This window comes from Cyanistes caeruleus, chromosome 9 (genome assembly GCF_971803275.1).
Source record: "Cyanistes caeruleus chromosome 9, bCyaCae1.hap1.1, whole genome shotgun sequence".
NCBI lineage: Eukaryota > Metazoa > Chordata > Aves > Passeriformes > Paridae > Cyanistes > Cyanistes caeruleus.
In genome coordinates, this window is record NC_141709.1 from 17,322,769 (window position 1) to 17,349,955 (window position 27,187).

Consider the following 27,187-nt stretch of genomic DNA (forward strand, 5'->3'; position numbering starts at 1 on the left):
TGACTTATACAAGCTCTTGGCTTGACTATTAGCTACTTAGCAATTACTTGTATTTACAATTGTATCACTCCTTAAAAACAAATGTACAATCAAAAAGACAACATATTTTTTTCTTCAAAGTATTCTAGAAAGAATGAAACTAGAAAGTATGAAATCACACGTAAGGTTTCTTTTTGGAAATTATTTATATTATTTATTTGTTTTAGTCAGTATTAGTAAATTGGAAGCCGACATTGGAAGCTGACATAAAACTTGTGTTTCCACATGTGTAAAATTTTTTCTTTTCAGTAATATATTAATCACAAGTCAGCTAAATAATTAATACTATAACTTAACTCTAAGCAATTGTCTCATTATCACTGTTTAATTCACAGGCGCTGGAGTCGAGCAACTAACTCTCTTGACACCTTAACTATGCATTAAATTCACAGTAACTAATGCAAATGGTTTATAATTTCCTAACATTCATTAAAACTGTAATAAAGGCAAGGACATTCTTTCCTTGTACTGTCAAATGGACAGAGAGCAGTGTTACACATTACCTGTGGCTGATGAAAAAAATTGGAGGGGTATCTGTTTTTAAATCTTATCACATAATTAAAGAGTGTTAAAGTACAGTGCAAAAGGCAAATTATATTTGCAATAGCTGTACTTTAAACTGTGCCAGCTTTTTCTTAACAGGGCTTACTGTGCTTGACATATTACATATTTTAACTGAACAGATAGAAGAAAAAAAAAGACTTTCCTATTTTGAAATTGTAATATTTTGTGTTGAAATAATTATACACAAGCATACAGAATTTAAAACACTGAGGTATGTTCAGCAGTCCTTCCAAACTCTGCAAAAATTTCAATTTATCTCCATCGAGAGCTAGTGAAGTCCTTACATCCAATTCACTTAAATAGTACTTGGTCAAATTCCCAAATCCACAGCCATACCTGGCAACATCCCCAAAACAATAGTCAATAAATGACATATTTTTAAACACAGCTGCATAAAGCAAAGATGAAAGAAAAATGTGAGAAGAAGAAAATGAAAGACAGTGTAGAGCAAAACCAGAGGACATCTTCCCTTCTCTTTTAATAGGAGCAGTCATTTCCTGCTCCAGCATGGCATTAATTCAGTGCTAGACTTTTAGAAACCTAAACAGTTCAGAAAACTGTCCTCACTTTCAACTGAGTAGCATTTCCTTCCAGAGGAGGGTGTCAGTTCTGCTGCATTTTGAATGCTGACAAGGAGAGGAGGGAGAGAATGCAGAAGGATGGGGTGCCCTTTCCTCAAGCCTAAGAATGCTGAGGGCTGAGCACTCAAACCCAGAGCCGTGACAGCAGCAGCAGCCCCACAGCTGCCTGGGTTTCAGCCTGACAGGAAAAGCTGTGCACCCAAAACAAGCTGATAGCCTGGTCTCATCTATGTCCCTGCACAAGCAGTGGTCATGTTTTCTGACAGCAGGAGCCCAGGAAAGGCTAAACCAATGTGCATTTCTCCTCATCCTCCTTAGATATGCTTACCTGGAAAGCTCAGAAAAACCCCAGTCAAAAAGCAGCAGTGAATATGTAGAGAATCCTACATGCTAACCCCCAAGTATCCTGCAAGTTTCATTTAACATTACAGATCACAAGACAGGTTTTCAGGAGATTAAGAATAGACTTCAAATCTATTTTTAGGTGTGTTTTTTAAAAAAAGGCCCTATTTTTACAGGCACCCAAGTGACCTCCAGGCCACTCAGTACTTCTAAGAAGTGAAACAGCAGTCTCTTTCTCCTGGCCTTTTGAATAGATAGAAGAGCATTCTTTTATATTACACTACATTACAGGGACTGCTCCCTGAACACTCTACCCAGTAATTACAACAAGTTGCATTATGTAATTTCAATGCTGTCTACTACAAAAGTTTCTGCTTCATAAAAGCACACTCAGAATGCACCCAAAAGGTTACGACACCGTGTGTCATCAAAGCCACACATACCAGCCCTCCAGACATGCTCTCAGATGCAGCAGGTTAAAGAAACATCAGCTGGCAGTGTGGCTCATGCCTGTTAGAGAAAAACATTATCCTTACAAATTGCTACTTTGATTCTAAATTCGTACATGGTATTTAGACCCAAACAAATTTCAAGAAACAACCTCCTCTCCCGCTTCCAAAGACTATTTTCAGAAAACTTGACATTGCCAACAAGAGGGAAATGTTTAAATAGTAGGAGTGAAGGATACCTTATTTATTGAGCTGTTGTAAACTCACAACCACTTTGCTGTGTGTCACTGAAAATTAAAGTGTACAGAAAAGCAAATGTGAATGGAAAAAAAATTAAAATTTTAAGAAGTATTTAATACGGAATAAGTCTCATTATTTGGGGAATTTGGTTCCACTTTTTTTGGTATTTAGCACAAGCATTGTTTAAGTGTTTGCAAGTGCTGTATTTTTATGTCTGAACAAAAGAAACTCAAATATATATGAGAAATGCCCTTATACCAGGAAGCACAGCACTAACTGTAATGTTAACATAAATATTACAGCTGTTATTGATTGCAAATACAAATCAGATCTTCTAAGATTACATTGCTTTAATTCTAAGGACTCATAAGAAAGTGAAACTGTACTTGGCCCAAAGCAATTGAAAGTAGCAGCTACTTTGTCTAAAGGGACAAATTTTGCCACAGACTGGCTCTAACATCCTAATTCTGCCTTCAAGTGACATCAGCCAGTAGTTTGTCTCCAGTTGATCCCAAATAGTCTACTCCACTGATTAATTTAAAAAATACCTTTCCTTCCCAACCACAGAACTTGTTACAACTCTTAGGATGTTATTGCTCTTCTAGAGTCTTCCAGATGCAGTTTGCATTTCTAATATTAAAGAAGAACTATGAGAAACCCAGTTAGAAGGTTTCAGGTTTTGTCTAATCAAAGAGCATACCACTTCTCACAGTGTTTCTAAAAACACCATAAGCACATAAAAAGAAATAACGGCTTCCTGAAAAAAAAAAAATATATATAAAGTTTACTTATGTAACATATCTGTTCTCACAAATCACTTCCATTAAAATATGCAGAAACTAAGATACATTCTTCATTACAATTTTTTCCAGTAGCAAAGCCCAAATGATTCCTGTCATTTTTCTCACCCAACTGCTTCTACTGTTTTGCTAGTTTACTCATCAGTAGTGCTGATGCAACTGTTTGTGGAGCTGCAATCTAAGCCAAAACAAAAAAAAAAAATGACCTCATTTTAGAAAACAACAGTACACTCACTCTTGCTCATAGGAGTAATTTTAGAAACTGTAATTAGAAGGGAAAAAAACCCCAAACATCACAAGTATTCAAAGTGCCAGTTAAGAAATCATGAATATAAGGTGTATTTCAGTTGAATGGAAAAATTCTTGTTTAACAGTTAAGAGTTAGATCACATACAGGTGGAAACCCAGAAAGTGAATTACTGTCAGATAGCCAAAGCAGTCTACATTTCATTTCAGGGAGAAAAATAGTTTTATTTATATTCCAATTACAGCCTTTCCTGTTGGAGACAAAAGAACCTGAAACACAAAGACCGAGCTTTGCTCAGTTCCCTTTAGTACCCAGCAGTGTAACTTTCAAAGGAGACATGCACCCCAGGTACCAGGAGGCTTCCACAGAAAATATTCACATATAAAAAGGAGAGCAGCACATCTTTCTTTGGAACATTGTCTCACAAGTGGTACATGGAAAAAATACTGTACCTATTTTTTACTATTCAAGAGTTTCAGAGTTGAAGAACAGTGGCCAATTATTTAGAACAAGTGTGTTTCATTTCTCCTTCAGTAAAGAAGTTCAAAGCTAACTTCCTGCATCAGTAGCAGAGGTGTCAGAGGCAGCCTCTGCACCTGCATCACTCTCTGTCAAATGACTTTTCAGAGCAAGGGCACCACTTCCTCCCAGACACAAGGGTCACTCACTCCCTTGCAGACTGGAGAGCAGCATCCAGCACTAATCACTCCCTTCCTCATGGAATTCCTGTGTTTCACCTGCTTCACATTACTTAGCTAACTTGTTGTGCTAAACTTTGCTTCTCATATTAACTTTCAATGCACAGCTGATGCTGAGACAGAGATTTCTCAAGGCACTTCCCAGATGGAATCATGGCCAAGCATTCAGCACGCACCCGGAGGGGCAGACAGCAACCCGCTTTCTTCAGGAGTGTGAGTTGTTGCACTGAAGTCTCCCAGGTCCAGAACATGGTATCAAGGGAGCAGGGATTTGCCGTGATGAAAAAAAGCAAATAATCCTATGTCCTACTGAGAAAAAGTATAATAAGCAGTGTTACACTGCAAAAGGGATCTTCATGAGCGCTGCTCAGTTTTCACAAAGGAAAAAAAAATGCACAAAACTTTATTGCAACTAGGTATCAGATTGTTGCCTCAGTCTTTAGTTGTTTTGACCAGTTTTACCAAATTCTGAATCCTCCCTCAAGTCTTGTAGTCTTCCCTGGATACTACTTGAAAACTATATCCCTTACTCTTGCAAATTTAACAATGAGTTAGCAGACTACAAGCACTAGCTGAAGGAGTTTCTGAAGCAAACTCACTGCTTAGCTTTTTAGACTCCTTGAAAGTCAAAACCTTTGCTTTGCATCCAAGAAAGTGTCTACTCCAAAGTACAGGTCTGCATCATTCTTATTTTTTCATCTTATTTTTAAATGCCTTACAGCTTCCCTGTTTTTAGGTCAGTTTCTCATTAATTTCACAGAATTCCTTTACAGAAGAATTCTGTATTAGAAAGGGAAGTGTGTACATACAGAATAAATAATGTGAAAAGGAGAAAAGTTGAAGCTTTTTGTGTCAATCTCTGTTGCTGAGTTTCCAGGACTGTTTCTTGGAACAAAATGCCCAATGAAAAGCAGTTCTTTAACATTTGTGGTAGGAAAAAATAAGAGCAAAGGAAAGACCTTGAGAAGTCTTGAAAAAAAAGCCACCTTGAATAAAACAATTGCTAGCTACACCTGCTGTGGCAACCAGGATAAATTGTACATCAATGACATTTATTTTCCTTGAAGAGACTACAAGTGGAGAAAAGATGACCATAAACAAAATTACTGCTTAAATTGTCTATAGAACTTACTGTCTTGTTTTAACCTAGTAGTTCATGTCCTGAAAAGGTATTGTGGTACTTTCTTCTGTCATTGACTTGCACCTCTATTGTCCCTACTTATTAGCTTTATGTAGCTAATGAAGTGGAAATCAAAATGAATTTTGGAAATTTATGCATCATCAAGAGAACTTTTAATTAAAACCTTGTTGCTTCCAAATGTCAACAATGACTAGGCAGTGAGATACTTTTTGTGAGGTTACTAATTTGGGTGGGAGACAAGCTTAACGTGATAATAATGGTCTTAATACTCTCTGCTTAAACCAACTGCAAAATTATATGTTACAGCGATGTAAAGAGAAAAACATAATCTCTAGAACTTTGAAGCATGAATCAGAAAGATTCACTTCAGACCCTAAGATGGCAAAGGATTGCTGGAGCTTGTATCTTTAACTTGTATGACATGCAGTAACCATTGGAAGCCACAACTGGCATGTCTCTGTTAAAAATGAGGAAGGAACATTAAGCTTCCAAGGCTGGTAGGGATACCAGAAGTCCAGTTTGTTCAGGAGGAAGAGGAAAAAAAACAGCCAGAGAAACCATGGCAGGCAGATGAAGAATTGCAACGTGTTTGATCTCTTGTACTTGAGGTACACAGCTGCCACGTTTCATGTTTGACAACTCACCCCATAAAGCAGTAGCGTCAATCCTCTCCATACAGCTCCAGAGTTCATTGCTCCTGACTCGCTGGCCAAGAGGAGGGCCTTGCTCCCTGACAGATAATTTAAGGACAATGACGAATACACTCTTTCCTAATCACAAAATGCAGTATGTTACTCTTTCTAGCAAAGATTATGTTGCATCTGAGATTAGCCCAGTGGCTGAATCATCGCTATCTCCTAACGAAGGCCGGATGCTGACAGAGACAGAAAGAGTGCTGATCTGTTGCTCTGTGCTTCTTACTGAAATAAAAAGCTAAAGTATTACCATGAATGAAAACAAGAACCACGGCAAGCAGTGAAGTGTTAATATTCTTTATTTTATGCATTATTGCAGGCTGTGTATATTACAGCTGTATACCTGGATCAGTATCACTTGCATGCAGGAACGCGCGGGCCGTGGAGCCGCACGGCTCCTGCTGCGGGCCGTGCTGAGGCAGGCGGGCCTCTCCCTCCCGGCCCTGCTGCGGGCCGTACTGAGGCAGGCGGGCCTCTCCCTCCCGGCCCTGCTGCGGGCCGTGCTGAGGCAGGCGGGCCTCTCCCTCCCGGCCCTGCTGCGGGCCGTGCTGAGCGGGCAAGCCCGGCCTGCGGGCCCTGACAGCGCCGGCTCTCGTTTACCCCCGGGTTTCTCTGGGACGCCAGCTGGAGGGCAGCGGGTTCTAGCGGGTGCCCAGAGGAGCGGGGAGCCCCTCACGCCGCATCACCGCATCCAGGGCCCACCGCGTCCCGGGCCCGCCGCACCCCGCTCGCGGCCTCTGCCAGCCGCGGAGCCACCAGCGCGCTTAGAGCGCGCGGAAGTTTGAACCGTGCCGGCCGCCGTACAAGGGAGGTGCCACTGCCGCTTCCGCGAGAGGTGGCCCCACCGCGCATGGAGGAGCTGCCCGTCGTCGTCGTCCTGCTCCTCCTCTTCTCCTTACTGCTTGTCCCGCTGGTGCTTCTAGACAGAAGATGCCGCGGTCGGCAGACGCCTCCGTTCAGTCTTCTGGTGGTGGCGGGCTCTGGTGAGTGGGGTTTGCCGCCGGCTGAAGCGGATGGCGCCGTAGAGCTGCCTCTCCCGGTTCCTAAAACCACGAGTCCCGGCATGCAGCGCGGTGGGCGGCCAGCGCAGCGCCGCCGCTATGCCCTGATGCATGCCGGGAGTTGTAGTCACGGTTGCCCGGGGCCGGGGCCCCGCCACGGTAACTCCTGCGGTCCCCCCGGGCTGGGCCGGGTGTCCTCGGGGCCGCTGCCTGCCTTTGGGTGTTTTGGTTCTCGATTTGAGTCATTTGTCACGCACGAAGGCATCGATAAACTGGTGCAGGGTTGACCTGTGCAGCTGCTCGGTGTTCTGACTGAAGATTACCGGCGGCGAGGCAGGGCTCGGCGTTTCAGACTGGCACGCCCCTTACATACGTGGCATTTTGCAATCTACCCGAACCGCGTTGCTGTGATTTACCTAGCAGGGTCGTGGATCCATCAGAGACAAGAATGTCACCCCTCGCTAATGGGGGTGTACACATCTGCTACTCCTTGTTATGTTGTTATCAGAGTTGAAGGCAGTTAATTTACCTCCAAAAAATTATTTGAAAATTTGCAGTTGACAAATACAGGCCAGCTGTGATTTCAGCACCTCAATATCCCTTTGGTTTTTCCACACCAACTAATTGCGTGATAATTCTGAGATCTTTCTGCATCTGAGTTTCACTGGCAGGTTTATAATTCTTCAGGTCATCTTTACTTCCACTAGGGCTGGAAATGTGTGTATTTTCCTTCAGTCCTTTGGAATCTAGTTTGTCTGTATTAAAAGAATATTTCCATCATACATCAGCTTATCAGGTGAAATAATACATGTCAAGATTCATGTAATGTTCAAGCCTATTCTTTAAGACTTTTAAGTAGAAATCTCCTGCTCTTCTGTGAATGCTCAGCTGATTACATTAAAATTTGTGAAACTTTCAACAAACACCACTCAGGAGAAAATATCTCCAAACGTATTTGAAAAATACAGCATGAAATTGTGTGGAAAGGTGGCAAAGTCTAGTGCAACGCTGCAACACAGCTCTCCTTCTTGTCAGTTGTTCACCAGCTAGGAGCGTTTAACCTGTGCAGCACAGGTCTCTTGGGAGCCTAGTGACCCTGAACAGCAGGAGGTAGTAGGAATGCATTTAGTTTGCTGGTTTGGTCTGCAATGTCCAGCAGAGTGAAAAGCAACACATCCAGTAAACACATTTATGGGTGTGGTTTCATGTTGGTCTGATGCAGTCCAACAGATAAAAGGTGAGACTGTTTCACTTCACCTACACACACAATCTTCCTACTCCCCCCCTTCCACTCCTACATAAATATCCCTCTAACTGCTTTTCAGGGTAGTCAAATGACAAAAAAAGAAAATTAACCCAGCTCCCAAAAAGCACAGTATGTACACCCTCCCCTTTTCTCTGGTTTAGTGCCAGTTTAGCTCCAGGACATAGTGACCCTGCAATTAGAAGGTTGCGAAGTCCCGTTGAAGGGCAGTGCTCAGAGCAGTGGCTGGAGCAGGACTGTTTGTTCTGTCAGCACCCAGTGGCTGCATCAGTGCCAGGTGACACTGCCAGGTGACACTGCTGGGGCTGACAGGGCTGGGGCTGCAGGGTGACACTGCTGCCTGGCTGGTTTCGGTATGATGAGCTGGGGTAGCACAGCCCCTGCTCTGGCAGGTAGCAGCACTGGGCACAGGGCAGGAGCAGTTCTGCTTCCAAGGCGCAGCTCTGAGCCAGATCCTGTCCAGCTTCATTTTGGCCATCACCCCATGGGGTGGCCTTTGAGTGCAGCCCACAGTGTCACTCTTTGCCCGATTGTTCTATGCCATTTACAGTACATTAAACACAAACATCAGACTCCTGTGTGACCCTGGTTCAATCCCATTTCACTGGAAAGCGTCCATCAGTAATGCTTCCCTGGGAGCTGAGTTCCCTCCTTGTTACCTAAACAGTCTCAGCCATCCTCTAACTGAATCCTTTCCACTGAAGATACTTTCTCATGCTAGTAGTAATACTAATATGCTTTAAAATGAAAAGTGACTGACTCAGCTGAAGAAATGGAAAGTTACAAAACTTTTCAGTTACTAATTGCAGTTTGTTTTGTTTTACAGGTGGGCACACAACAGAAATCCTGAGGTTACTTAGCTGTTTGTCAGAGTCATACTCTCCTAGACATTATGTTTTGGCAGACTCAGATAAGATGAGTGAAGCTAAAATACGTTCTTTTGAACAAAAAAGGGCTGAAACATTCTCCGATTCCCAGGTAACTTGTTAAACACTCATGTAAGAAAAATGCTCTTGGCATTCTAATTCAAGATAATTGGGAAACAATTCCTTGAAAGGACATTTATACCAGCTAACAACTGAAGTGTTACTTTTAGCTATAAGAATACTGGAGCAAAAATATTGCAGAGGGGATTTTTTTTTTTTTAGTTTGGCATTTCCCTCAGTGACACATAGTATTTTTTTGAAAGAACCTATACAGAAAAATATTTTATCTAAGAAAACCTTAATTTAAATTGTATTTGCTTTGTGTGTTTCTAGACTGTGTCTTGGTTGTGTTTTTAAAATAAAGTATTAAATGTGTGTTTAAAAGGGGTGCAAGGCCTCTGAATGTCAGGTTTCTGGCTAATGACCTGAGTAAATTCTGAACTCCTAAAAATCATGAAAAAATCATTAAAATATCTTGTTTAATTTTTTTCTCAGATGTTTGCTTGCTTTCAGCTAGTTTGCAGTATGGTTAACAGGCAGCAGCAAAACTGCTGACCTAGTGATCTGACATCCAGTGAAATTAGTAGAAAGTATTAGTGGTATAAGTACCATGGAAATGAGTGTTCTGGCTAAAAAAATATTAAGTGCTTTTGAGCAAATAGTACAGCACACAGTAAAGTAATTATTTGCATGGTGTTGATTTCATATGGTGCACTTCCATTGTTTCCAGCAGTGCTGTTGGGACAAAAGACTGTGGGACTCAGTACCAATGATTTTCAGAATAAATCCTTTTAATGTAAGGCAACTGCTGCTAAGATGAACCACAGCCTCACCAAGGAATGAAATTTTTAAGTTTGTTTACCGCAGCTTTCACCTCTCATTGTGCACCAAGGATGAATGTTTATTAATAAAGTGACCAGAGGTATTTCCTGTTCAGAGATATCTTGTTGGCTAAATAGCCATTCACACAGTTGTACTCATTTACCTGACGAATGTCCAGCCCTAAATTATTTGATTTCCTAAAGATACATATTTTCAGTATTAAAAGGTTATGTAGTTTTCATAGCTCACTTATTTTTGCTAAGCAGCTTCTCTTTTATAACCCCTCCAACTACTAACAGATCCTGTAGTTATGTTTTCCCTCAACACCGAAAGCCAGAGGAGCATTTTTGGCTGCCTGTGAGTTTGATGTCTGGATAACAGATGCTTCTTCTCCTTTGACCATTCTCTTTCTACTGAGCAAAAGTATTTAGAGTGAAAATGAATGATAAATTTTGGAAAGTAAATATCACATATCAAATATAAATATCACCTATAACATATGTTTGCTGAATTTCAGAGTGTACTTTCACACACACACACACACACACACACTGCATGTGTTTTGTTATTTGGGACACTGGAGATCATGAAACATTTGAAAATTATGTTCTAGTAGCTTCTTGCAGCTTTGCATAAATGAAAGGGAGAAGTCTGAATGCTTCAACACATGATCATTCCCTTCCTCATCCGGTTAAGGATGTAGATTTTTCCAGACCTAGGGACCAGATGGAAGACAAATTACAGTAATGATGTATCAGAAAGCCAGTGATGTAAGAGAAAATTAAACACACACACCTCCCCACCCCCACAAATATTTTTCTTTTGGATCTGTGCTCTAGCTGTGCTCTAACAGCTATTCAGGGAGAAGGAAAGAAAGCCAGAATGAGCATCTCGCTTGCAAGAAGAAAAATGCTGCACCTCAGCCCACTATGTCTCTTGAAAAAGAAATGAAAAATGCCTCCTATGAGAAGTCTCTGGTCCTGCTATCACTGGCTTCTTTGTTCTCTGTTGCCCCCCACCTGCAACCACATCTATTCCACATGGATGCCTGCAGAGCTGTTACTCAGGGAACCTTCCATGCTCACAGAGAGCCTGTTTCAGCTGCCGGCGACATACTCTAGCAGCAGAGAGACAACTTACATTTGTTGACTGAAGAACATGAATTCCTAGACCCCCACTGGTCATGTCTGAGATGAGCAACCAGATTAACTTACCTTTACATAACCCTCTTCTGACAATATGTCCTTTTCTTGAGAGGTACTATGCTAAGAAATCTTGTTTCTCGTCATGGAGAAGAATTATGTAAACTCAGTTTCTTTGCAAGCATTGCACTATTTTCAGCTGAGCATATTATAATAATTCACTGTTTTCCACCAGCTTTTCCTTGCATCCTTACAAAGTGGCAGTATTAACTAGGTAAAGGTTTTGAAATTATATTACAGACTTGCCAGTTTGGAACATTTGTTTTCAAATTAGAAAAAAAATTCTGAGTGCATTAAAGATGTAAAGAAAAAAAATGCAACAACATGACAACATAGTAGATAGGGGAGAAATCTTTCTCTGGTATCAGACATACTATGCAGTATTCCAGCAAAATATACAGGATGTAGCTTTGGAATGTTGACAGTACTTCATGAGATGAGAGGCTGGGATTACAGAAGCATCTGGCAGTGGCTTTTAAACAAACAAGCAACAACCCCCCCCAGTTTTGTTTTTTCATTTTAATACTTAGGAGTTGTTTGATGTGTGGACTGAAGTCCTAACATGACATAGACACTGATGTGCAGAGTTTCCAGCATGTTTTTAGAAAAGCATAGATAAAATCAGCTTGATCTTGACTTGAATTCTCCAAGTAAATTCCTACTTTGATACTGTTGGAGTTCCTGCCAAATTCTGCTGAAATTATTTGGGGTTTTTTAATGATGATGGAAATCACATTCAGTTTTTTTGTCAAATACTCTTTCAACACTATTCTTACAGTGAAGGTTCATCTGAATAGTTCCACTGGACCCTGATCTGCCTAAAGCCACCTTATCATATATTTCTTGCAGGGCTGAGTGCTACACAGGGGTCTAAACTCTACTTGGAGTCACTTTTTATCACCTGAACTCTTCCAAAGCTTTAAGAAACAGAGGTAGAGATAACCAGAAACCTGTTGAATAGGGAGCAGGGGGTATGTTTATTTTTCCATATTCTGTTGTCTGAGTAATGCAATCAGCGTTTCAACACCTGCAAATAAAACATAAAAAAATCAATTTGTAACATTTGTTAATGCCTTCCAGTATGACAGCTATTCAAGAAATGTATCACAGTGGAACAGGATAATGTCAGTCAAGAAAATTAACATTCTGCATTTATAAGTGTTGGGTTTTTTTTTTTTTTTTATTCTTTCCACCTTCTATTTAAAAATAGTCCCAGTTACTGCTATTCAAGAGAGATTTGTAGTTTGTATTTACCATACAGCTTTTGTTAACATCCTCTTTCAGGGGCACAAATCATCAGGACTAAGCTATCACAATTAGCAACGTACACATGAAGTAACTGCGCAATTTTCAGTATTTGGAATTTCTCACACCCCATAGAAGTTCCTCCAGAGTGGTGGTGATCTGGTGTCCCATGTGAAATGAGGTAACAACCACTAGCCACATGTCAGCATCACTGAATACTGCACTGCTGCCCCTACACTTGTCTTTCATTCATGCAGTCAAAAATGTCATTGGCATCAGGAGCGCCTTCTGACACAGCAATAATTCTTAGGTGCAGCTCCTCTCCGTGGAGGTAAAGGCACCTGCAGGGAGGGCAGGCAACTGCTCCCAGGGTTTCAAAACAAAAGGAAAGCACCTTTACTTTATTAATTTGATACCTTTTACACAAAGTGAATAATCTTCATTTAGGGAAAGAACAAAGTTACTTCTTTACCTATTTTTTATTTAACGATAAGATTTTCTTTCCCGTTTCTTTATGCAAATATTTTGCATTTTGACTATACATCGTGCATATCATTTGAATGGTCACCGAGAGTACTCATTTGGAGGATGGCGATGTCTGCTTTTGCCGTGGCGGGCCCCGAGCGCCGCCGGTGCCCGCGAGGTGCCGCCCTCGCCCCGCGCTCCGGGCGCGGCTGCCGGGGCTGCGGGGAGCCCGGGACCCGCCTGAGCAGCAGCTCACGCCTCCGACCCCTCTCTGTACTTCACTTTCTGTACACAGGCGTTTCCAAACTAGACGAAGAAAAGAAAAGAAAAAAAGGTTGGCACAGACAGATTGAATAAGAAGGAGCCACAACATTCTCAGAAAAGTAAAAGTAACAGCTCTGCTCCTCGTGCTCTTTTCCAGTTCAGCCTTGATCGCATTCCCAGAAGCCGGGAGGTTAGACAGTCTTGGATGTCCTCTGTGGTAACAACACTGTACTCCGTGCTGTACTCTCTTCCTCTGACCTACAAACGGAAACCAGATTTGGTAGGTAAAGTTTAATGTATTAAGAACTTGTTAATCCACAACATAGAAGCATTTGGAACATGCAGACTGCATCTCATATGTATGCTTAGGTTTACAACTCACAGGAAAACTATTTTTATTGTTAAATTAAATATAGCAGCAATACATCAAGGAAGAGAGAACAGGTTGCACTGCTGGTGAATTAGAATAGCAAATACCCGTTTTCCCTCTCAAAGTTTGCAAGTAACTTCAGAGAGTCACTCCCTTGTTATGCTGGTAGAGCCAGCAAAAACAAGATTGCTGCTTCCTGATATTATCTCTTCAGGATTGCAGCAGCACAAACTATGCCTGAAAGCCTGGTTATCCTGTTGGCTGGACTCGCTTCTAAAATGGTATGACCAGTCTGGCACAGACAGGTTCAGACCAGCACAAATATATACAGATTCATTTCTTGTGCTTACATGGACTTTTGAGTTACAATGCATATTTATTTAATTTTTGGCTGACTGACATTAATTATCCCATCTAATGACAAAAAGCATCACTGCTGAAGTAGCAGCTCCTCAGCACTTGAGTAGCTTTTTCAAGCTGTTCAGAAAATTGCACTCACACGCTAATTACATTTATTTAAAAATATTCCACACAGTTAAACAAGTCAGAAGCATTTAAGGTTGTGAGATCTAAGGTTGTCAGATACAGTGGAAATATTCAATCAAAAAAGTTTTGTGTTAATACAAAAGGTAGTGCATACAAAAGGTAGTGGTCTCCTAGCTTTAAGTCTTACAGTTTTGTAAGAAAAAAATTACAGCCGGCTTCTTGCTAGAGTTGTTGTCATCTTAAGGAGTCAGTAATCTAAACTTGAGGGTTTTTAAAAAAGTATTAGTTTAGCAGAACTTCAAGTTAATAATTTATGAGGTTTAAAATACTTAAATGAAACATGTAAAAACTAGTGCAGTTACAAGGTATTTTTCATAATTTAGTGGTACATCTATACACACAGAGATATTTGTAAGGATATTGGTAAGGAGACTTTTTTTAAAATCCCTCTGTGAACTGTATGGCTAATTCTAAAGAGGCTTATTAATGTTTGTGATATTTTGAATGTCTAGAGAGGCTGCTGTGAGTAATGTGATCTCATTTGCTTCAGTAGTACTGGTCAGTCCCTGTCAGATCAAAAGCTACTTGCTTGCTGGACTTTTCAAACAGTTTAGTGTGCAGAACAACAGAAGTAGGTTTTTTTTAGCAGTTACTGTTTTTCAAGCCTATTCTGAAAACTGGAGATAAAAACTGGGAGAGGGGAGAAGGTAGCATGCTATTCTTTCTACAGTGGTTTTAACTGGGGCAGTGGTAATAGTCAAGTTTGTTTACGTGAGCAGACAGAAAATATATATATATTTACTTTTTTTTTTTTTTTTAACTTACTGCAAAAGAAATTGACTGGAAAAAAATTCACTGGGTATCTTAATAAAGGAAGCAGGAAGCTACTAATCTAATTCCATGTTTTCTGTTTACCAAAGGAATTTAAAGTGACAGTAAGATTTACACAGAGTTATTAGAAATGGTGTTGGAGTTGATAAATTGTGATAAGCTATCAGAAGACTAACATTTTGAAAAACACTTGTGCTTGTAAAATTAAGGGTATGTTTTAGCAAGGCCTTTAAGCCCTTTGCTGTGTTTAAAGCAACCCCTGTCTCAAAATGAGATCCAGAGAGTCTTTATCCATGGTTAAAGCACTGGAGGGGAACACAACCCAAATTACTTTTTGTCAGGTGCTATTATCAGCCAAAATTGCAGCTGGCAGAAGCATCCCTGGCATTGTGGCAAATCATGTACCACTTGAAAGCTGCTCACATACTATTACTACTTGTATGTATATCTTAGTTTAAGAATTCTGCAAAATATAATAACTCAGAGAGCTGCAAAGATTTTAAAACATTTATCCAAGGAGTCTGGTTCAGGGATTAAAATGCCTCACATTGCCAGTAAAAAGACTGTATGGTATGTGAAGCAACTGGTAGTGTTTAATTGCCTTTCAACAAAAATGTTTGCAGTGAATTGAAACTCTACTCTACTCTTGGCAAAATGTAATGCTTAGTAATGTAAAGAGCTAGAAAGGCTGGGACAAATGCTGGCATTCACAGGATTCATCAATAACTTTTGGCATGGAAATCAACAACCAAGTGTAGAAACAAGCTCAGTATTACATCATGCTGAGAGCTTCATATTTTTAAACAGGAGAGCTTACAGGAGCTGTACATTTTCAGTCTAGACATTGGTTTTGTTTAACTGCAGGGGGAAAAGACAACTTTGAGTTGCTTCTAAGTAATTTAGAGTGTGTATATCATGAGTGATCCCCAAATCCTTACACTTGCTTTCAGGCTGGTTAGAAATATGTGTATGTATGAAGGAATGACTGAAGTCTTCTCTAAGCAGCCAAAAGCTTGAGAAACACAGAAATGTTGCAGTTGTCAAGAAATGCAGGACAAGAAAAGTACTGCAAAGAGAGCCCAAAACCATTAGGTGCACAAAGGGAAGATCTGGAACAGATATGCCACTTATGCCAACCTAAGCCTGTCTGTGGGGTGGAAATACCTGCAAAAGAGAAACAGCAAACCCAGCTGCACAGGAGTTACTTGATGAGCACTTGATATGTGCTTAACTTGATGGGCACTGTGTTCCTTTTGTATCACACAGTGATCTGGCAAAGCTTCTTGATTTACTTTTCCTGAGAAATCAGTTCCATCTAACCCTCTTCAAGACAGTAAGTTCAGAAAGAACTGCACAACTTCCAGGAGATCTTTGCTTCTTCTTCTTCTTCCAGGACTTGACCCATGCTTGAAGTGGGCCTCCAGAGAGTTTAGAAAATGTAAAAGTTAGCTTAGTTGCTCAGCTTGAAATCATCTTCAGAAGGCCTATTTCTGAGTATGAACATCTGCACTCTGCAAATTCCCTTTAGAGATATTAAGCCAAGTAACAATTAAGATGTCAGAAGTGACAATTGGTTTGTGTTTCTATAGCCAAGAATTATAGAAATGTGTCAGAGTGTTTTGCAGGTGAATGTGCGGTGGGATTTTTTTTTTACATCATCTATCTGCCTTAGATAGGCTTCCTATAAAGAGACCTAAAATTCCAGGGAAGGAAAGGCTTGTGCCAGCACACACTGCCTACACCCACTTTCCCCCAGAAAAGCTTTTAAAACCATTCATCAGCTGCAGCCAGATTTAGCATGCAGTCTCCGAGATTGCAAATTCCTACCATGAAAACAGGCAGCTGGTCAGAGAAGAGAGACTTCTGTTGTCTTCATTGAGAGAAAGACTAAGAAGAAGCATAAAACCAGAACAAGTTGTTAAGATCTATTATCTAGAAAAGGATGCAAATCCTTATTTACAGAAAATTACACGAGCCGCACAGAGATTTTTTCCCAAAGATAATTACTGCCCATTACATAGATTATTTGATATGCAAGAAGGACTAAACTTACATCTTTCCTTTAATATTCTTGAAGTCAGTCAGTACATACAAGTTCAAAGGAAACTGGTCTTCAGTTCTCTTGCTGCTTACAGAACCATTGTCCTTGGGCGAGTTTGCCAACCCTGCAACTAAGTTTTCAGGTGATCTAGCCTTCTGTCTGGATCATGGTTACCCTGCTCATTCTGGCATACCTGAAATCCAAACTGAAAATGAAGGATGTGCACCTACCACACAGCAGAAGCTGCAAAATATTTTATCCACTACTTGTTTTCAGCCATAGATGGATCAATGATTTGCTATCCTTTCATATAATTAAATTTCACTTATGTTTGTGCAGAAATGCTGCAAAAAGCTCCATCCATTAGTAGAATGCACATCCTGGACTCTTAGGACTAGACTTTTTTTCTTTTCTAGGGACACCTCTCAACAGTTTCTACTGCCTCAGGGCTCTACAGAGCCTGAAATAAGTAGATATTTTCAGATGACTGCTATTTGGAAAAACCTGGGTTAAATCAGGCTAAGAAGGCGGTCCTCCCACATTAGGGCCTCCTTCCTGAGGGAAGTCTGTAGTAAGTTTACATTTGCACAGCAAGTACGTGCTCTGCTGTCTCTCCCTCCCCAGCAGCTGTCAGTTGAATGAGTCTCTCCTTTATAAACTTCTTTCTAGAAGCCTGAAACCTGCACAGCTCATCATGCTTGTAGCAATCGCCTCTTCTTTTATGACTGCACATCCCATCACACATGCCTGGTCCCCTGACTGGTTAAACTGACTAAGGCAGCTTCTGGTTACAGAAGTGTTTGCACAGTAAGCTAAATGAAAGGAGATCATTATTTCATTTAGCTAAGATTTTCCATTCTTTGTGGCCTGCCCAAAATGTCTTAAGTTCATAACAACTCTCACAGATTACTGTGACAAATAGTAAGTTATTGTCCCTTATATCACGGTTCTAATTGGAACTTTGTGGAAAGCTACAGAATCTGTGTGGTGGCATTTTTTCTTCATTCATTTCATAACAAGTGAACTTTGTATAATGCAGTTTTAGGACTATCTGCTGCATTCTTTTGTGCACTGAATCTTTCTGCAGTGTTTATAATTCTTTTGGACCAGATTGACTGTATGTCTGATCTACTAATGTTCTAGGATCAAAACAGTCAAAATAATCAAGAGTAAGAACACTGGATTAAGAACTTCAGTGATACTAATTTCTTTGTCTAAAAAGAAAACAAAGTGAAGGCATCAAAATTTGTTTAACTTTGCAGTGTTGATGAAGACGAGTCTTATTCACCCCTCCTACCTCGTGTACTGTCTACAGTACCCTGCAGACACAATGCAGAATTCCCCTGTGCTGAGCACAGATAAACATCTGAAGCTGTTCCAGTCAGCTGGTTCAAAGCTGCTGTAGCTCTGCCCTTTCTGTAATTGCTAATTAGACTTGCCTATAGACACTCCTTTTCAGAGGGAGGACAGGAGTAGCAGTAAAGATGAACTGAGATCTTAGCTTAGATTTAAGGAGGCATTTTTAGACATAAAAGAGTCTTAACTCATCAGCTATCAGGTTGATTATGAACCTAATGAACACCCTGGTCACACTTCCATATATGTTATAAAGCATAACAGTCTTGCTAAATCTAACCACTGGTATGCAGATGCAGACTGCCAACACCTCTAGGTTTTACACTGTGAAAATATTTCAGGCAGGTACTTGATGCACATTCTTGCTATACCAACTTCAGTGATTGGGCAGTAGTCCCAGAGATATTTTATGAACATTTAAATATCATGTTTAGTTAGCCTAAAATACTGCTTTCAAGCTGAAGTTAAACAAATGCCTGATTAATGAAAGACACACTGAGATTTGCAATTAAAGGCTCATTTTAGGCCGCTAGTAGTAACATATATGAGTATATTTGAAAGTCTTGGATTGAATTTCTCCTTTGGAGTAGAAGCAGACTACTAGGATAAGCAGTACTTTTTATATGAGGAGAATCAAAAATTATTTGTAAAGAGGCTCTAAAAGGTTGGATAGTGTTTCTTGTGGTGACCAAAAGACTGTGGTCAGGTTCAGATTCAGCCAAGGTGACATTGCTGAAAGCCAGCTAGTACCTAGTGTTGTAGCTGGAGATGTGTTTCAGTAACTACAATTTAATTTACTTGGCAAAGACTTTTTACTGAATTCTTTTATGACCAACTTTTTCATCTACACTATGTCAAATTTCTTCTACTTCCTACTAATTTGTCAGCAGCAATAAGCCACATAGCCACTCCATAGTAATGTAGGTAGGGAGTTAGTTTATTCTCCACCCTGTATCTACTTTGGTAATCTTGTTCTTTTTTAACCAACCTATCCATCTCCCACAATTTCTCAAAAGACTCAGTGGTTGTTTTGTTGGTCCCACTGACAGCCTGGGTGTTCATGTAACGCTTTAATGACCAACATTAACATTTTCACAGACTTTCACAGCCTTAGTACCAGCCTCACAGCTGTCATTTATTACTATTTTTAATTGATCATTCTATGTTTCTCATTTTTCATTTGGCAACTAGGCTGGGAAATATGCTGATGGAAACTACCACTCCAAAGACCTTTTAATCCCAATGACAGACCTGGCATACAGGGGCTGTTAGGTATGGTGCCTACGGTTAGACTCCTTAGAAAAAATTAGAGCCTGCATGTTTCTTTAGGCATCCAAATGAAGATTCTCAAACCTACCTCACTAAGCTGTTGCCTAACTTCTGACACTCTTAATGACCCCACTCATATCTTTTCTTTTCATCAGTGAAGCCCTTGGGCGTACCCACAAGCAGACCTGAGCTGTTTCAAGTCTTACATTGTCAAATAGCCACATGCATAGCTAAGCTCCTCTGCTCTGCTGAAATCCAGGAGCTGGAAGCTTCCCTCACTGCTTTGTTTTCGGAGGCTGATGCAAATCACATCAGCTGGGCCTCTTCCCTTGTCTCTTGGCCCTGAGGACAGTGGGTTGGTAACTCTGGGTCAGGCCTAGAAGGTGGAATTAACAATGCCTTATGCTGTTATGATTAAATCCTTACATCTAGTTCCCAGTGGTCTTGCAGAAGCTCTCCTTTTCTCCCTGGAAAAATACAATGGGTAGGATTTTTCTCTCTCTTTGTCCCCAAACCTTTAGAAAGTGAGAGCTGCATAAAAGGTGATGCTTCCCAGTCTGTTTCATTCTATAATGAAAGTAATACTCAGAAACAAATAGAACCCCAGCTGTGTAGTGTACTAATTTAAGTCCTTGTTCCTCCACTTCTCTCTTCCCCACTCTGGCATTCACTAATCTTATTTATCCTGGTTAGGTAATCTGCCTGTAAGGCCACACATGCCTCTGCTTGTTTTGAAGAGCACCTCACTTACTGGCTGTATTGTATAATAACAGGTACTGTACCAGTGAGATGCAGAGGTGAACAGGAAAGGTTTTCATGGCAGTGCCACAACCTACAGCTGCTGACCAGCTTGAACACAAGCTGTTGCTGTAGGACACTATAACTACCTTCTTGCACCCCTGATGATTCAAGTGATTTAGGCAGTAGAAAATAAAAGTGTACCTGGGTATAATTGAGTTCTGCCTTAATTACCTGATTTACATTGCACTACACAGCTAGTATTTTGGCTTTTTTTTTGTTTGTTTGTTTTTTTTTGTTCTGCCTTGCATTCTGCAGGTAAATTCAAACAGAAAATAGGGTGTGAAGTTTTAGTTGGTTTTATATGCAGGTGGTGGGGGAAAGTGAACTGGATAAGATCTTCACTCATCAAAAAGAATAAACCAGTAAGTAGTTTAATGACCTTTCTATTGTGCAAACAGAACCTGAAATTCTTCTTTCTCCCCATCAATAACAATAATAAGGAATTGTTGAAAAAGGTTCCTGCCTTTTTTAAACCATAAAAAATACAAAAATACTAACAATTCTAAGCTAATTTTTCTCAATGTTTGAAATTTGAATTTTCAGACATACTAAAGAGCAAGACTAGCAAAAGCTTCCATAAGAACACTCCCTCTCAACGTGCTTAAGTATTTGAGTGTGAAGTTTTTGAAATAGTAATAAAGTATTAAAACCAAACAAGGGCTGATGAGCTCATGAGATATTGTAATTTACATAGCAGAATACAAATGAATACATTGCAGAGTCTCTCGTGCCACAGAAACAACCACCTCCCCCATCAAAACAAAAACCACACAAAAAAATTCATTATTCCTGTAACATAGGAATAGTAGGTTTTTTCCTACACTATTATAAAGTAGGTATTGCATAGCAGTTAAAAGGTAGGACTTGTATAGATACAGATCATTCAGTTAACCCAGCTTTGGTCCATTTTGTGTCACTCCACTTGCCTTTGCCTCTTTCAGTAGTTGTTTATCAGCAGCACCTCCTATTCCCTTAGTGTTGTCTCCAGGTGTTCAGCACTGTGGAGTAGGGAGCCCTGCTGGAATGAAGGAGGCCTGAGCAGTGTCCTAAAGGTGCTCCAGGAGGCAGCTCCATGCCTGGTAAGCAGCACAGCTTCAGCTCACACATGCACATCCCCCCAGCAGCAAACAGCATCCCCACACCTCCACCCTCCCCAGCCCCACGGAGCAGGGCAGTTTTCCTGCTCTCTACCAGGTGACAAAAGGCCAGTCTCTGCACAAGTCGTTCAGGAGAACAGCAGGAGTTGCCAGTTTCCTATGCAAAGCAAATTGCAAATTAGTTTTCCGCTTTCTACTAAATTTAGGGGACTTCTGTTGTCCTCCTTTTGACTGTTGTAATTTAGGCACATAAATAGTACTTAAACACTTGCTCTTTAAAAGATAGGCAGCAATTGTATGTTTACAACCTTAGGAGGAAAAATGCAAGTTTACTGCTTTACTCATTTTTGCTTTGACCAGTGACATTTAATCCCAGTGAAGCTGCAAGCTCTGCTTTCAGTGCTTTCCCTGGTAAATGTCACTCTGCTACAGTACTGCATTCACCAACTCTAAAGCAGCTTTTATCAGCAGTGGTGCCCTGTGCCAGTGTTCCTGGTGTTCCCAGACTGCTGGCTTAGCTTATTTTCTTTCAACAGCTGTGGAAAATATCTGAAACACAAAGAACTATTCCACTTTTATATAAAAGTGATTAATAGGAAACTAGATTTATAGAGTTGCTGAAGGTAAACGTATTCTGATCCTTTACTTTTAAACCTCCATTAATATACAGCTTGATTCATTTATTGTACTTTTTAGAGTTTGGTTAGATTGAATTGGCAGAGAATTTTAGTATGTTGGACTTAGTATATTGGCCTAGCTGTGAGGCCAGGCAGCCAGTGGACCAATTTAACAGTGAGCAGGACATTTCCTTGCATTAGAGGTTCTTTTAAATGGTGTAGAGAGACCTGCAGCACTGGCTTCTGGAACAATCCATTACAGTTTCTTGGCAACGAAGTAGGGACCCCCAGTGACCAGGAAAGTCCTTGGACAATTGCAGCTCAAGAGGTCACAAAAGTGACACAAAAATTGTCTTTGGCCCCCTTTTTTCCCCCTTTCTGATGCCTTATTAAGGAAGGCTGAACTCAGAGATTTTTAGAGGCACATCACAAATATTCTACAAGCAGCCTTGTGGCTAAAGTAAATAGATACTGAGGAAAACAGATAATTTTGAGTAGATACTTGAGGGAAACACCCCCCCAATAGCTGCTTGACCTTACAGAGGCCCTTCTTGTCCCAGAGATGCATGCCTCTTCCCCAGAGCATACTGATGATTGCCATGGGCTTCACTGGGACATACTGGTATTTTGCTGGTGGGGAAAAACAAAAGCTTTGGTCTTTTCCAGGTGTAAGACATTAATCATTGTCCAAGATTTACTTTTTAATAGTGTTTTGAAATTCACTAGTAGGACTGTTCATCTTCTCATCTTTGAGGAAGGCTGTAGGTGATTCACACCCTTTCCATCATCCTTTCCAGTTTGTGTACAGGCAGGAGCTGAGCAGCAGCATTTCTACCTTACACCTTCTGCAATGGCTCCTCTTCTTCATAATGTACCTATTTGTTTTCTCAGAAGTTTCTCCTGTATTCCTTGAGGAGTGTATGATATTGGACTCCAAGCAGAAGGACCACTGGTCTCCCTTCCTGCTGGCAGTGTGAGAGGGAGTAAATAGGACTGGTCAGATGAGATTTTTTGGAGGGGAATTGCCACTGCAATTGTAACTGCACCAGTTCTAAGCAGGACCTGTCTGTAGACATGCACTGAAGGGGTTAACCAAAGATTAATTTTTAGTTCTGACTTACAGATCACAGCTACCAGTTCAGATAGAGGTCTGTTTGTGGGCTTCAGCAGGTTTATAACAGTCTCTTTCAGGGGCCAGTTCCTAAATCCAAGCATTTGGGGATATGAACATCTATAATCAGAGTATTATTATGAGCATTTTGCATACAGAAATCCTATAGAGCCATATCTGCTTTCTCCTGTTTGAACTCATATGTGTGGAAGGGGAAAGAGCAGAGGACATGAGTTATGATCAGACCATGTTTTTTTTAAAGATGCCAAGCCCATAATTTCCCTGATCCTTTTTCCTGCATGCAAGTACTTTTCCATGGATCAAAGGGCATCTGAGATGCAGCTTACAAATTATAAACAGTCAGTAGAAAGTATAAACTGAGTGCATCATATCAAAACCTGAATATGGGAGAGGTATTTTATTATGATTTTAATTTATTTTATTTTCATTTATTTTTATTTTATTTTAATTTTGATTGCTGTATTTCTGGTTTTTACCTCAACAAAGTAATAACAGCAGCTCAATGTGGCCTTCAGAGCTACATAGAGGTTCACAAATAGACACATTTACTGGTATTTCATTACATGATCTTTTGTGAGTACACTTAATTTGGAATTCATTGTGGCATTTACCTCTGTGTGTGCATCTAGACACAGGGATACCAAAATACCAGAAGGACTGGAGATGCTGGCCAGGCTTAATAAAGGGAAGAAGTAGGATAAAGTCTATGGCTTGATAAAGACCATGATTGTAAAAATTCAGCTTTTTCTAAAACCTGTTCTACAGTTCTCAACTTCTGGGCCCAGTAGAATGTTATGATGGCTGACCAAAATAATATCCACAACTGATACATTTTGTGCCAGACTGGGGAAAGTAAGGGACCAATATTTAAGCTTTCATAGTAGGTGGAAGCTAAAAGGGTGCAGAGCCATTCAAAAGGGAAAACAGCTGGAAGGCTGCCTGAGAACAAGGATGCAAAGAGAGATGAACACCAGTGATGACAAAGAAAACTTGGAAAGAAAGGATGGGTGGGAGACATCTCAGAGGATTGGGTAGAGTACAGACAGATTGATGGAAAATGATGGCACTGAGGAAGGGACAGGAGAGAGGATGGCAATAGAACGGAGAAAGGGACAGGGAGCAGTGAAGATAAAGCAATATGTGTACTCCAGGCAGTTCTGCTAAAGGAAAGTGGAGTTTCTGTTCAGCAGTAGTGCACATTTTTTGTCTGTTCCCTTAAAGCTGAATTTTGAATAGGAAATCAATAGTTAGACTGTGTACAACAAGACTGTATATTAAACTCACAAAAACAGTAAGTAGTAAATAATTTTTGGGGGCTTCAGGTGCTTCTTATGCTTCTTCAGGGATGCCGGTGGGTTTTGCCTGCAGACACAGGAGAACACATTATTTCCTATGCCTATATTTAGAGTACAGTAACAAATGTTATTACAAACAGAGATACCTAAACATGCCTTAAGTTACACGTCAATAGCCATGTTCCAGTATCACAGTCAACATACAAATTAATCAATCTTTCCAGGAAATACTGCAAAATGCATCATTTAGTTCACAGATCTGGAAAAATTTCTTTGAAATGCAAAAAGGCAGCATGTGTGGTTGGTTTATGTCCTTACTAAATGTAAAAAACAGATTTTCATTCTCAGTAGATTGTAGAGTAGGATTTAAGTGTGGATGGGCTTGAAATCAGATTCTGCAGGAGGTTTGAAACCACAGTATTCTACTCTGATTTCAAAATTCTAGGCTGCAAAGATGATTTGTTAACTTTCTTAGCTATCTAATACAAAAATAATATAAAATAACTACATCATTGCAAGTTTCAAATTTGAGTATCTGTGGATGTTGATACCCTAAAAATGTCATGATTAAAATGGCATACAGCATATTACTTGTCAGGGACTCTGAGAAAATATCAGTGAAGTCTTGTATTAATAAATAGTTCAGTTAAGATCAACAATAAAATCAGGACATTTTTAGAAACAGTATTACAGTCTATTGATTCTGGTCAGAAAACGCAGCATTAGAGTAATCACATCCCCAAGCTGGATTTCTGGGGCTGTGATCAAGGCAAAGAATAGGTGAGAGAATTTGGAACTCCATAGCACCAAATCTGTTGTTGCTTTTAGCTAAAGCTAGGTGCTCTTAACCAGTTTATCAGTGAGATCTTGCCATGAAGCAGGAAAGGAAATGTTCTGAACTGTTACAGCCCTGAAGCAGAAATTGAGATTTTTCTCCCCACCAGTATAATATCTTTCACAAGCTGGTGAACTTGGAACAAAAAAAAAATGTGACTTTATGTGGTATAGGGCCATGATTTTATAAAAGAACTCTTTATTTCCATGTAACTCCAGCTGTGCAGAAAAGTGCTGATTACATGGTAGTATTTAAGTTTAGTATGAAATTTCTTGCCTGAAATCAATTTTGATACCAAGTGGAGTGCCTAATATACCCCAGTTTAAACCTTTTAGTTTTTTTAAACAATCTGTTTTTCAGTTGAACAATATCTAAAATTAAAAGAGTACTTTCTTTCATTGTTAATGGTCTGTGAATTTGAGATCCTCTGCTCAAAGGACATGATATGTTATTACCACTACGCCTTCCTTTTGTATTTGCTTTTAACTGTCTGCTAGTGTTTATTAAAAACAAAAAATAAAATCTAGTCACACATATCAGCTAACAGATTCTTGTGAAGGTCCTAATTCATCAGCACATTTTTGATGAACTCTTAAGTGTTCTGCTGACTTAATCCAACGTTCAAGATGTTTATAACTGAATCCCAGGTTTAATCCTAATTAAATTTCTTTGGCTTTATTATGTGCACAGATTTCATGACTGATATAACACAAAGCTGAGAGTGGAAGCTGTTTTGGTTATATACCCACAAGTCAAGGAATTGTAAACTTTTCCTTCATAGAAATAACTGTCCCATCTCAGAGGTCTTTTCCTCCTTCGTGACATGTAAAGAAATATGGTATTTTTGACAGCTACTTTGAAATAGTTTGTTTTGTTTGGCCCCCCTCCTATTTTTTCATATTAACTTGCCTTTTCTGGGTTTAAAAAAAAAAAAAATTAAAATATATTTTTTTGTGTAAATGCAATGTTAAATAATTCTTTACTGTATGAAGGAACTCATTATTTACTTTTGTGATGTGTTTCATCTCTTTTAGATACTGTGCAATGGACCAGGAACATGTGTTCCTGTCTGTTTATCTGCTTTTCTTCTTGGCCTTCTTCGAATAAAGAGAACAATCATCGTGTATGTAGAGAGCATCTGCCGTGTGGAAACTTTATCCCTGTCAGGAAAGATTCTTTACTACTTTTCAGATTATTTCATTGTTCAGTGGCCTGATCTAAAGAAAAAATATCCCAAGTCAGTATATCTTGGTCGAATAGTGTAACAACAGAAGATAAGCTAAGCTTTACCTGAAATAGACTCTGCAAGCTCCTCACTTGCATTCCTGTAGTAATTTATTTCCAATAATTCCTGTTAAGAAATTAGGCTGGTACTTTAAAATGAGACAATAAAGATTTCTCTACATCTAAGTAAAATTTTTGTGTATTTGTATTTATTGCTATCATGTGGGTCTGTTCACCAGTAACCCATAGTGGCTCAAAGTCTGTGCTGTCTCTGTTTTCTTCTAGTTTTCCTGCTATGTGAATGGTAATTTTTGTCTACAAATAAACATGGGACTTTGTATGAATGTAACATTTCCTGTAAGGAAGCTTTGTGTCATTTTTAAAATTGTAAGCAACAAAGTCTTTTTCTAGCACAACAGACTTTATTTCCTTTATGCTAGTGGTGAAGTCCCTTGTGAATCCTTCGAGTATAAAGGAAACAGTTATATTAGGTTGGCTTCATGACAGTTTGTACTTTACAATCTTCCAAAACCCCCAGAGCATTAAACCAGTATCATTTTCCCTCTGGTCTTGTCTAAGCTGTCCTTATAATCTGTTGTGCACCTTTTGAAAATTCTCGCTCTCTTCTTAAGATAAATAGAAAGGTGACAAGTGTCATGCTACAGGCACAATACTTACCCATTTAAGAAGACTTTCTTCAAAGCTTATGTGCAAAAAGCCTTACCAAATCGACATCAAACAGAGCAAAACTGTCAGGTGGGGAAATAGAACTGGTTCAAGCTCTGAAATAGAGAAAAAAAAATCAGTAGTAAGGGAAGGAACAGTTTCCCTCTTTTCCTGATACAGTG

The 27,187-nt window shown here is 39.8% G+C and overlaps 1 protein-coding gene across 2 annotated transcripts; it reads left to right on the forward strand.

Moving 5' to 3' along the window:
* The first annotated feature begins 6,412 nt into the window (after positions 1–6,412).
* ALG14 (ALG14 UDP-N-acetylglucosaminyltransferase subunit) lies at positions 6,413–26,531 on the forward strand. 2 transcript variants are annotated; one of them, XM_086841910.1, is made up of 4 exons: positions 6,413–6,779; positions 8,888–9,039; positions 13,143–13,265; positions 26,150–26,531. In XM_086841910.1, exons 1-4 carry the CDS (start codon positions 6,647–6,649, stop codon positions 26,378–26,380), a joined length of 639 nt encoding a protein of 212 aa, XP_086698036.1. In that variant the 5' UTR covers positions 6,413–6,646; the 3' UTR covers positions 26,381–26,531. The 2 variants fall into 2 exon arrangements, with proteins under 2 accessions (XP_086698036.1, XP_086698035.1); XM_086841909.1 differs by lacking the exon at positions 6,413–6,779 and adding an exon at positions 6,923–8,034.
* The last annotated feature ends 656 nt before the right edge of the window (positions 26,532–27,187 follow it).